This window comes from Ursus maritimus, unplaced genomic scaffold (genome assembly GCF_017311325.1).
Source record: "Ursus maritimus isolate PB19 unplaced genomic scaffold, ASM1731132v1 scaffold_5, whole genome shotgun sequence".
In the NCBI taxonomy this organism is placed as follows: domain Eukaryota; kingdom Metazoa; phylum Chordata; class Mammalia; order Carnivora; family Ursidae; genus Ursus; species Ursus maritimus.
The window spans coordinates 39,017,689-39,029,485 of record NW_024426663.1 but is presented as its reverse complement, the minus strand read 5'-3'; the positions used below and the strand labels follow the sequence as shown (position 1 = coordinate 39,029,485).

Here is an 11,797-nt window from a genome sequence, read left to right as displayed (position 1 = left end):
TTCAATTGCTGAGTTTCTATAAGGAAAAGGTCCATTTTCTAATTTCTAAGACTAGGAAATCTGAATTCATCTTTTACTCTTTTCTCTCATCCCTGCCCTGCCTGTTTTCCCTAACAGTAAGCCATCTGGAAGCCCACTCTTTCAGAGATGGGCTGCACCCATTCAGGGCTACTCACGTGAGCAGGAGTCCTGGAAGAGTAATGAGTGGGAAGGCAGGTGTGTGTGTGTGTGTGTGTGTGTGTGTGTGTGTGTGTGTGTGTGTGTGTGTGTGTGTGTGTCTGTCTAGGGGATCACTACCAATTCAAACATTCTACAAAGATTCTTCGCTAAGAGGGACTAAGTAAGTAGAACCTTAGAAGAGAAATCAGAAGGCTGAGAGGTAAGAATATGTGATCAATATAGAAAGTCAAATTGGCACAAATTTAAAAGTTTAATGATAGCAAACTGGTATGTGGGGAAAAAGGTACTTTCGTAAGAAGCCAGCAGGCATGTAATTTGATACAGCTACTCAGGATACGAATTTCAGAGTGCCTCTTATAAATGTAAATTCACATACTCTATGACCCAGCAATTTCACTTCTTTATATATTCTTATGAAATATATGCTGTCATATGAAGAAAAGGGCATACTTAAGAATTGCCTTGCAACATTAATATTAAAATATTGCAAATAATCTAAATGTGCCAACTAGGGAACGGTTTAGTAAACTGTGATGTATCACTCTGGGACAGGATGTGTCAGGACAAGACTGACATAGATATGTACTGATACAGAACCTTCTCCAAAGACATGCTGCTGAGCAAAGGAGAAAGTTCTCAGATTCACACATACAATGTATCGTTTCTATGAAAATATACACATATATAAACAACAGTAAAAGATTACCTTCTTTTCAGGGACATGTGAAGTACACAGCTGTGTAACAGAAGATCCACACAGCAGACCACTAGGAAGGACTGTTTCTGGGGGAAACGGGATAGGACTGAGGCTAGGATGGCACTTGAAGGGGACTTTATCCTTTTCCGCACTATCTTTTTTTGCAATAAGAAAAAGTTATGTTTCTGTTAATTATGTAATTATTGGAGAGACGAGGACAGAGGGAAATGAAAAGGGAAGAGAGAGTGAGGGAGAGAGAGCAAGTGAAGTAACTGGCTCTGCAGAAACAGCCTGTCCGCTGCAGCACTCCTCTTACATGGGCTTCGGCGCACTTGGCAGGTCCTGAAGTGTCCTCAAAGGAACCACGTTGTGTCGGAAGGAGTGGCCACTGCAGACAGGCTGGTGGGGCCAGGAGAACAGTGGCTGAATCGTATCTCGATATGACCTGGAGCACGTCAGGTTTAGACCAGAGCCATGGTTGGCCAAAAAGAGGTCTCGTAGGGGCGCCTGGGTGGCACAGCGCTTAAGCGTCTGCCTTCGGCTCAGGGCGTGATCCCGGCATTATGGGATCGAGCCCCACATCAGGCTCCTCCGCTGGGAGGCTGCTTCTTCCTCTCCCACTCCCCCTGCTTGTGTTCCCTCTCTCGCTGGCTGTCTCTATCTCTGTCAAATAAATAAATAAAATCTTTAAAAAAAAAAAAAAAAGAGGTCTTGTTGACGGAAAGGTGGTTCCAGAAAAATCCATAGACAAGGCAGGCTCAACTTTGGCCAGAGGGTAATGTCCTGTACACACGGAAGGCAGAAACAGCTCAACAGACTGAAAGCTGGATGCACCTTGCAGGGGTAACTGCCAATGAGTGTGTTCTTTCTGTGGGAGACTGAAATACCTGTTGCTTTTTACCTTAGCTAGTTCACACTGTTTTCTAGTCAGTTCTGTTATGAGGTAAAGCTCTCATCCTAAAAACATCTTAGATTTCTCCTCAGTTCTTAGTGACACCGTCAGATTCCTGATCCACCTGGATTATTCTAACAGCCGAACAAATGGTTTCACTCTCTCTTCATTACAATGCATCCTACCTACCACTACCAAATAATTTTCTTAAAGTATCACTTGCCTCTTATCAATTCACTTAATCAAGAAACAGCAGTAATTCTCTTTTGCCCACAGTCTATCCCAACACACTGTCAGGATCAAACTCCTCTGTTTTGCTCTACGAGTTCTTAGGAATGTGAACCCTGTCACACTTACCCACCAGGAACTCCCTCTCTGCCCATAACCTGAATCTTTGCTTCCTCAGATCACTGGAAGACAGCCTCCAAGTCCACTCCTTCGAAAGTCTACAACGTCAGTGGGAGACCTCAGAGTAGTTCCTTAGTGTTTCTTCTTCTCAAAGTGGCCTAAAGCCATGCACATCATTGTCATTCAGAGAAAATCATTTTCTCTGCTTCCCACCTACTATCCTCCTTCCTTTCTTGAACCAAAGGACTGGAGCCATTGATCCTGCCTCCGTGACCGGAACCCTATCACTTTCACGCTAGCCCGTCTTCCTTTTCTTCAATTCAGCTCAGGCTTTTCATGCACTCCCCTCTTGTGCCTTTGCTGCTGCTATTAGCCAACTCCTGGACAGCTCTCCCCACTCCTCCCTCTATCCAGATCCTACACATACCTCCATCAGGCTGCATCTCTCTCTGCTGTAGCCTGTTCTAGCAACTTCAGCCTACAGAGGTTGATCCCATCTCTAAATTCCTGCAGCACTCACATCCGAAAATAACACGAGTACGGATTTTACTGCGCTTCATTATTTCATGCGTGCATGTGTTCCTCTCCTCAGTTTAAGTACCTGAGAGGGAAGAACCGTTATCTTTGATTTTATTGTATTGTCCACAGTCAACATGGTGCCTTGTTCACAGTGAGTAACTACGATGACAGCATAATTTGACGCATCATATACTTGAGCACAATTACCTTTTACGGATTATTAATCAGAACTCTTTTGGTTGCATACTGTGGTAACTCCGATCAAACCAACTTAGTTTAAAAGGGACTTGGTTCACCTAACTGAAATTATAGGTGTAAATTAACTTAAGGCCAAGTTAGATCCACACACTCAAGTAATATTAAAAATCGGTCTTTCTACAATGACATCCAAAAGAATAAAATACCTAGGAATAAATTTAACTGAGGTGGTGAAAGACCTGAACACTGACAACTTTAAGAAATTAAAGAAATTGAAGACACAAATAAATGGAAAGATACTGTGCTCATAGATTAGAAGAATTAATACCGTGATAATGTCCATACTCCCCAAAGCGATCTACAGATTCAGTGCAATCTCTATCAAAATTCCAATGGCATTTTTCACAGAAATAGAACAAAGAGACTCCCAATAACCCAAGCAATCTGGGAAAAGAAGAAGAAAGCTGGAAGCATCACACACCCTGATTTCAAACTATATTACACAGATATCATAATCAAAACAGTACGGCATTGGCATAAAAATAGGCTCACAGATCCAAGGAACCCAGATCAGTAGAGAACCCAGAAGTTAGCACACGCATATATGAACAATTTATTTACAACAAAGGAGCCAAGAATATACAATGGGGACAGGGCAGTCTCTTCAATAAATGGTGTGAGGAAAAATGAACAGCCTCATGCAAAAGAATGAAACCAGACCCCTAACTTACACCATACTTAAACATGAACTCAAAATGGATTGAAAACTTTAATGGAAGACCTAAAACCACAGAACTCCTCACAGAAAACATAGACGACTAGCTCCTTGACATTGGTCTTAGCAATGATATTTTGGATTTGACACCAAAAGCGAAGGCAACAAAAGTGAAAACAAACAAGTAGGACTACATCAAACTAAAAAGCTTCTGCACAGCAAAGGAAACCACCAACGAAATGAAAAGGTAACCTAGCGAATGGGAGAAAATATTTGCTGACCATCTATGTGATAAGAGGTTATTATCCAGTATATATATAAAGAACTCCTACAACTCAATAGCAAAAAAAAAAAAAAAAAAAAAAAAAAAAAAAAAAAAAAAATCGTATTAAAAATTGGGCAGAGGATCTAAATAGAAATTTTTCCAAAGAAGACAGAAAGATTGACCAATAGGTATATGAAAAGGTGCTCAACATCAGTAATCATCAGGGTAAATGCAAATTAAAACCACAAACAGACAACCCCTCACACCCGTTAGAATGGATATTTTTCAAAAGACAAGAAATAACAAGTGTTGGTAAGGATGTGGAGAAAAGTGAACCCTCAGACACTATTGGTAGGAATGTAAATTGGTACGGCCACCATGGAAAACAGTGGGGGAGAATCCTCAAAAAATTAAAAATAGAACTCCTATATAATCCAGCAATTCCCTTCCAGGGAATTTCATTTCCTGAAGAAAATAATAACTCAAAAAATTATAAGCACTGGGGAGCCTGGCTGGCTCAGTCAGTAGAGCATGTGACTTTTGACCTCAGGGTTTTGAGTTGAAGCTCTACATTGGGTGTAGAGCCTACTTAAAATTTTTAAATTAAATTTAAAAATAAATTAAAAAGATATATGCACCCACATATTCACTACAGCATTCTTCACAATATCATGATACACAACCTTAGTATCTGTCGTAAACGAATGAATAAAGAAAATGTCACACACACACACACACACACAACCATGGAATAATATTTAGCCATAAAAAAGGAAATCTTGCCACTTGCCACAACATGGATGGAACCAAAAGGGCATTATGCTAAAGGAAGTGAGACAGAAAGATAAATGTGTGATCTGACGTGTGGAATCCAAAAAGAGGTAAAGAAAAAATCAAGCTCTAAGATACAGAGAACAGATTGGTGGTTGCAAGAGGCATGGGGTGGGAGTGGGCCAAATGGGTGATGGTAGTCAAAAGGTGCCAAATTCCAGTTATAACATAAATAAGTTATGGTGACATTATGTCCAGCATGGCAAATAGAGTTAAAATCACACTGCATGTGTGAAAGTTAATGGAAGGAAATCTCAAAAGTTCTCAGCACAAGAAAAATAGTCCTGCAACTACGTATGCTGATGATATCAACTCTTAACTGTGGTGATCATTTTGTAATACACTTGACCCTTGAACAACTCGGGGATTAGGGGTGCCTGTCCTCACGTAGTCGAACAGCCACGTGTAACTTCTGACCTCCCCAGAACTACTACTAATAGCCTACTGTCGACCAGAAACCTTACTGATAACATGGTAGTCATTTATTTAACACATATTTTGTAAGTTGTATTATTTACTGTATTCTTATAAAGCTAGAGAAAAGAAAATATTAAGAAAATCTTGAGAAAATACATCTCTAGTACTATATTGCATTTACCAAAAAAATCCATGTGTAAGCGGACCCATGAAGTTCAAACTCATTTTGTTCAAGGGTCAAGTGTTCATACAAATATGGAATCAGTAAGTTGTACTCCTGAACCTGATACAATGTTATATGTCAATTATCCCTCGGGGAAAAAAAAAAAGACTTTCTCCATCTCTCCATTTTGTTTTCTTCTGAGTTGGCTCTCAGGCAGTCTGTTGACCACAAGTGACAAAGGCTGCCACCAGAAACTCCAGGCTTTCATCTCATCACTCTAGAAACCCAACAGAAAGAAACAATGAGGTCGAAATATGAAATTACCAAAAATGGTTGACTGATGGTAATTTCATATGTTTCAGCCTAAGAGTTCCAGAGTCCCCAAGGCCTCAAGTTCATTGGCTCAGCTTCAGTCTCCTGCCCACTATTATCCAATCACTGTGGCCACTAGTATAGACCACTCTTTTTGACCACGTTCGAGCCATGTGCCCATTCATGAGCCATGTCATAAGAAATGAGGTGAAGCTGATTCCTCAAAGAAAACTTAAGGTGCTATTGTCAGAAAAGGGGAAATAAAAACAGAAGAGGCCCATCAGATGCCCACTGTGCACCAAATAGACACGAAATGTGTCAATTTACCGGGAAGGTAATGAAGACTCACTTCAGCGAACCTCACCTGCACAGGCTTTTCCAAAACCATGTATCTAATTTTGTATTTACATTGTTCAATTCTTTTTATTTACTTTTTTTCTTACAAGTGAGTTCTTTGCACTCCGATCCAAGCACAGATCCCATAGAGATTTGTCATCTACACGATGGTACAGTAACCAACGCAAAATACGCTTTATTTCACATACAAAACAACATGGCAGGATTCTTTTTCTTTAAAAGGGGGCATCCAAATTATATAAGCTTTAGAAGCAACAGAACGTGGAAGTACAACTCGTAAAAATACTCAAACGTATTTTTGAAACTAGTAAGTATGTATTCCCAGTATACTGTACTTCCTTCTGCTTTTAGTGGAAATAAACCATTTAGTAGGTAGTTTATTCTCTAAGTTCTTCTCAATAACTCAATCTCTTTTGACACTAACAGAAAATAACCGGATCATTCCCTTCAAATCTCCCCAACTTCTCAGAGCTCAGCATCTGTATGAATATTTCTTTGCCTGGGTCACAGACCAACACAAATAGGGCCCTTTTTCATTTTTGCCTCACCTTGAACTTCCCTCCCAGATGAAACCTGCCTCCCGGTATCTCTGATCATGAGAAACCAAACCCATCTGAAAGGTGGGGGGGTCTCACTGTGGCTCCTTACAGCACCAACTTGAAGAAACTTAACAGACACTCATATTCACTCTAGACTTACATTTATTTTTAAAAATTGCAAATCGAAATGAATTCTCTGAAATTACCAGAGAATACGGAATGTAAGGCGGATCTTATATTGGCGTGAATCTAGGATAGGAGATGGGGTCAAAGCAAATAAACCCGCAGAGGACCCATGATTAGGGCTGTGCCAAAATCAGGTCTGGACAACCAGAAAATGTGCCCTTGTTACTGGGATTTCCAACTGCACTTTACCCTTCTATTTGGCAGTCAGACAGCCCCAGGAATGTAAATTCATGCTGTTCTGAGTGTGGGGGAAGGTGAGGGAACTAAGCCTGCCTGCTGCTATTCTGATTACAGCATTTGTCCCTGGGAGAGACAGCTCTGGCACTGATGCGACTTCTCTTCCTTCTCAGCAAAATGGCTTGGGCTGTGTATCAGGGAAGGCCAAGGGGCACCTACAAATGACAATTTCCGCTTAGTCCCCCAGCCGGTTTCCGAACCTATAGTCCTTCGGATGTGGCATTGAGTTTGAACCCATTTTTTTCCCTCCCCCCACCTCCTTCAAGAAATATGGCTAGAAACCGGGCAGCACAATTATGTTGCCTTTTTTCTTTTAATTTGTTGAAACTGTCTCTAGGCAGAAGAAGGGGGGAGTCGAAACCAGATGGCTGTAGTTGGAGTAGAAGCCTACTACTGAGACGCTCAAATCTGGTGGGAGCCACTATTGCCCTGCAGGGAAAGGGATGAAATAAGAGTAGTGGCAAAAGATTTCCAGAAGACTGACCACCGTTATCCTCTGACCACATACATGTAAAACGAAATCTCTTTTCCTTTAATTCTCCAAAGCACTACCAACCTGGGGTTAAAACAGACTTTAACTTTGGGGGGCGGGGGGAGGGTTAGTTACTTGTTATGAAAGGGGTTATATCACTGGGACTTCAACAGTTTACAAATGAGTATTATCCATTCTTCCTTAAGGCCCCTTAGGCTGCCTGTATCTTCTTCGTCAGCATCCTCATCACTCACCAAATGCTAGCAAATCTCACTCAATCACCTGATGTGTTCCTCAACTTCTCCCTGCACTCAGACAAAACTGAGACTGAGGAAAGAGGAATAGTCGGAGACTTCGGTAAGAGTTATCTTCTTTTATCTTTCAACGTTTGGGGAGACTGCCAACAGAAGAGCTCCCCACCCTGGTCTCCAAGTCATCCAGCATCTGGAGGGAGGGGAGCACATCAAGGTCAACATGGGGGCTAATGCCTCCTTCTTCCCACTCTTAGGGAAAACGGATTCTCAGTCTTTTGTAAAATACTAGGCAAATAATACTAGGCAAAAACTGAGTATCCATTCAGATGTCCACCTGTTAGGGTTTTTTTCCTCCCCAGTGTCTCCTTCAGCACTACTTCTTCAACGCTCCAGAACCAACTGGGTGCTCTACAATTCATCTCCATCCTGCCACTAACCGCCTGGAGTTAGCATCACACTCCACGGTTTAAGGGCTCTGTCCCACAAGACTGCCCACACTTCAGAGACCAGTCACAAGTACCAAGTCCCCGGATTACCCACACTCTGGTCGCACCTGACACCAATTCAGGGGTTCCCACAAATCCCCCTGAGATTGCATAATTTGTCAGGATGACTCAAAGAACTTGGGAAAGGGCTTTAGTTACCAGTTTACTACAAAGAATGCTATGAAGGAAGAGATGCCCAGGGCAAGGTATGGGGAGGGGGGCTGAGGAGCTTGCCACCTTCCCAGCCCCTCCACACCTTCAACAACCCAGAAGCTCCCCGAATCCCACTGTGCAGTGGTTTTTATGGAAGTTTCATGATGTAGATATGATTGATAAAGTTACTGGCTATTCATGATTACATCAATCTCTAGTCCTTCTCTTCAGAGAAGTTGGAGGTGGGACTGAGAGTTCCAAACCTCTAACCAATTCTTAGTCTTTCCTGGTGATAAAAGGCTCCTATCACCCTTATCACTCAGGAAATTCCAAGGGTTTTAGGAGCTCTGCAATAGAAACCTGGGACAAATACCAAGCATCTTTCTTATCCCACTCCTGTCTTGTTTAAAAAAAAAAAAAAAGAAAAAAAAGAAAAAGAAACAAAGAAAAGAAAAGAAAAGAAAATCCTAGAGACACCCCCCTTAAGGTGTTAGTCTTCCTATTTCTATTCCCTGTGTGTGTACTCTCGATGTCACCTTAAAAGAGTGACCTGGAACATCCGATTTGTTCTTCATGAGGCTTTTGGACACATAATTAGTTCCCCTGTGGTAGACCTCTTTATCTGTCCCCTCCAAATAAATCATTCATGAGAACAAACATTAGAGCAGAATACCAACTCCACCTCTCTTCTTCCACAAGAATCTTGGGATGTCACTGGTAAAAATGGACTTAAATGGCCCAGCAACTCACTCCCACCCTCCTTCACGCAGGCATCCCTTCCACTTTCCTGGACCACCCACCGATGTCCCATGAAGGAGAACTGGGCATTCTGAATGTCCAAGGGAGGCCTGGTGACTCTTACTTGTTGGGTCTCTAAGGGGAAACAGTCAGGGCGGGTCTGGACACTCTGGAACACAAGACCAAGAACTTTACTGGTGAAAATGGGAGGAGGACCAATCTGACTGAAGCCATCTGTGCGTTCTGCCCTACCCACTGCTAGCCCCCTCCCTGCATGCCCAACAAAGACAAAAAACCCAAAACCAAAACACAACTACACCAACACACTCAGGCAAACAAAGCTTTCCTTTCAGGTCATCAAGAGATTTTCCTTTTGAATCAAAAACCTGGCTTGCTCCTAGGTTTGGGATTTGGTTGTCTGTGGCCCCCAGATGGTCTCAGATGGTAAAGGCCTTCAATGCACACAGGTTGATTTGAAATCCATGTTTGGGTCCCAGCATGTGGCAATGTGCTCCACTCTGATGACACTTTTCGTTTCTAAGAATAGCGCAGATGAAGTAATATTGCAACTGACGTTCCCGGGGATTTGATTGGGTAAGTGCATAAACTGTGGAGGGAGAAGGGGGGGGGGTTCTCTGGACGGATCACATTAGTATTCCCGTCCTATCAATGTGCGGGGCAGCGCACAACGTCAGGCGGACCGATTCCCTGCGTCTGCCAGTCCCGCCACGGATTCATTTGGGATCCTCAAACAGATGAGCCCGTAGAGACGGGGGATCAAGGCAGCCTATTAGAGCCGATTGCCTGCTTCGGGGACTGCCAGCCCTTCTAGGCCTGGCGACGGGGGAGGGAGGGGAAAGACGACGGAGCGCCGCTGCGGGAAGACACTGAAGCAAGAGCGACACTCATACCCCCCCACCCCCACCTTACAGCGCAGGCTTTGAAAGCTGCTCCCCCATCTGAATGGAAACTCAGAACCGCCTGGCGGCGCGTTCCTTCTCGCCCAGCGTTGCAACCCATGCCGAGCGGAAGGTAGTGCGAGCCCACGCCAGCGCCCAGCTCCCGGGACAGGGCCGGCAATGCTGCTGAGCAGAACTTGACCGAGCCCCTTCCTCGCTGCTCAGTGGAAGCGATGCTGCACGACACAGCCAGCGCTTCCCCGGCTCTCCTTCAAGCTGAAGGTTACCCACCCGCGCAGCCAGCCCCAACCCTGTGAGCGCCGCGCCTCGATTCCCGGCTCCGGCTGCTTGGCGGCGCGCAGGGCAACGACCGGGCCGCCCGCGCCGGGGCGCACTGCACCAGCGGCTTCGGCTTGGTGGATGTGTATGCATGAGTTCTGCACCGAATGGGCGCAAAAAGCGCCCCAGCCGGTCCACCCGCTCCTCGATCTTCCAGATCAGCAAGCCCCCGCTGCAGAGCGGGGATTGGGAGCGCAGGGGCAGCAACTCCGAGAGCGCCCACAAAACCCAACGAGCCCTGGACGACTGCAAGATGGTAGGTGAAAACTGCATTTTTTTTTTTTTTTTTTTGGAGAGGAGGTGGGGGAGTCTTGTATGTTAATCGTTTGCTTGACTGCCAGCCACTCCCCCACCCTCAGCTCCTCCATGCCGATCACGTGCACATGCACTATTTTTAAATCTGCAGTCCCCAGATTCGGGGTGACACCCGGGTCGTAATGTCCCCGCAAAGAAGTGTCACGGCAAGGGTCTTAGGGTCGGCAGCTGTAAGTCATGCCTCTACCCCCTTAGAGAACTGTGGATGCGAAAGACACGGTGAAGTGGCTTGCTCACCAGGGAGGGAGGGGATGGGAAGGTGGGGGTGCTGCTTTGTGGGGAGACAGCAGCAAATAAACCCAAACAGAGCACACGGGGCGCTGCAGAGGGGACGAAGGTTCCAGCGCAGAGGCTGTGGCCGGTCTTCCCATCAGGCTCCTGAGCCAGAGTCTCTGGTTCAGTGGTCTGACAGCAGGTGAACAGTTTCCCTATCGCAACCTATCTTTGGCCTTTCTCCCCCACGCAACTTAAAAACCTTATCTTAGCTATAGTAAAGGGGAGCAATATATGTGAGAGTTCCCAACATCAAGCTCTAGTGACCTGGGAGTGGCATATGCTCTTGCTCTTCAGAAACTGAGTCTGAGGGAGGGGGGTGGAGCGGGCGGGGGGAGCAGGTATGGAAATAGAGCTTCCAGGACAGGACTCCCCGATGAAAAAAACACTTGCCTTGGACAAAGATAAACTTACCATCTTTGTGCCTTGATCTTTAAGCAATCTGTAGGCTCCTTAGCTGGAGACTTGTGGAGTTGTCTGAGGGGTCACTGAAAACCCATGTTCGTATACACCCAAATAGGAAACGTTCGTGAAAGAAATTCAATTCTTTTCCAGCTTGTCCAAGAGTTCAACACGCAAGTGGCCCTGTACCGAGAGTTGGTCATTTCTATCGGGGACGTCTCCATCAGCTGCCCCTCACTCCGGGCGGAAATGCACAAGACAAGAACCAAAGGCTGTGAAATGGCTCGTCAGGCACACCAAAAACTTGCTGCCATCTCGGGGTAGGAGACTCTTGGCATTATTTGATCATTCATATACGTGATGCATGGATGCAGACAGTTATTTAAAGTGGTCAAGACCTCAGAAGTGATCTCTGCAAATCTGGGGTTTTAACCGATCACCCTGAGATCAGGATTCTTTTGAGAGCTATAGACAAACTAACTAGATGCAAGTTACAATCTGAAGGTTGTGTGATTCTTGAATATACATATATTCAAGCTTTGGGTCATTAAGTGATTTTTTTTTAAATTAACTTGCAATATGCTGCCCACATATTGGGACTCGGGGTTTCC

General features: G+C 44.5%; 1 protein-coding gene across 1 annotated transcript in view; it reads left to right on the top strand.

The window, feature by feature from the left end:
• Positions 1-7,464: 7,464 nt before the first annotated feature.
• LOC103663638 (regulator of G protein signaling 7 binding protein) overlaps positions 7,465-11,797 on the top strand; it is a 100,068-nt gene continuing 95,735 nt past the window's right edge. The window contains exons 1-2 of the mRNA XM_040622234.1: positions 7,465-10,452; positions 11,340-11,506. Coding sequence (XP_040478168.1) covers positions 10,288-10,452; positions 11,340-11,506 — 332 coding nt within the window. The 5' untranslated portion in view covers positions 7,465-10,287. The remainder of the gene's footprint in view (positions 10,453-11,339; positions 11,507-11,797) is intronic.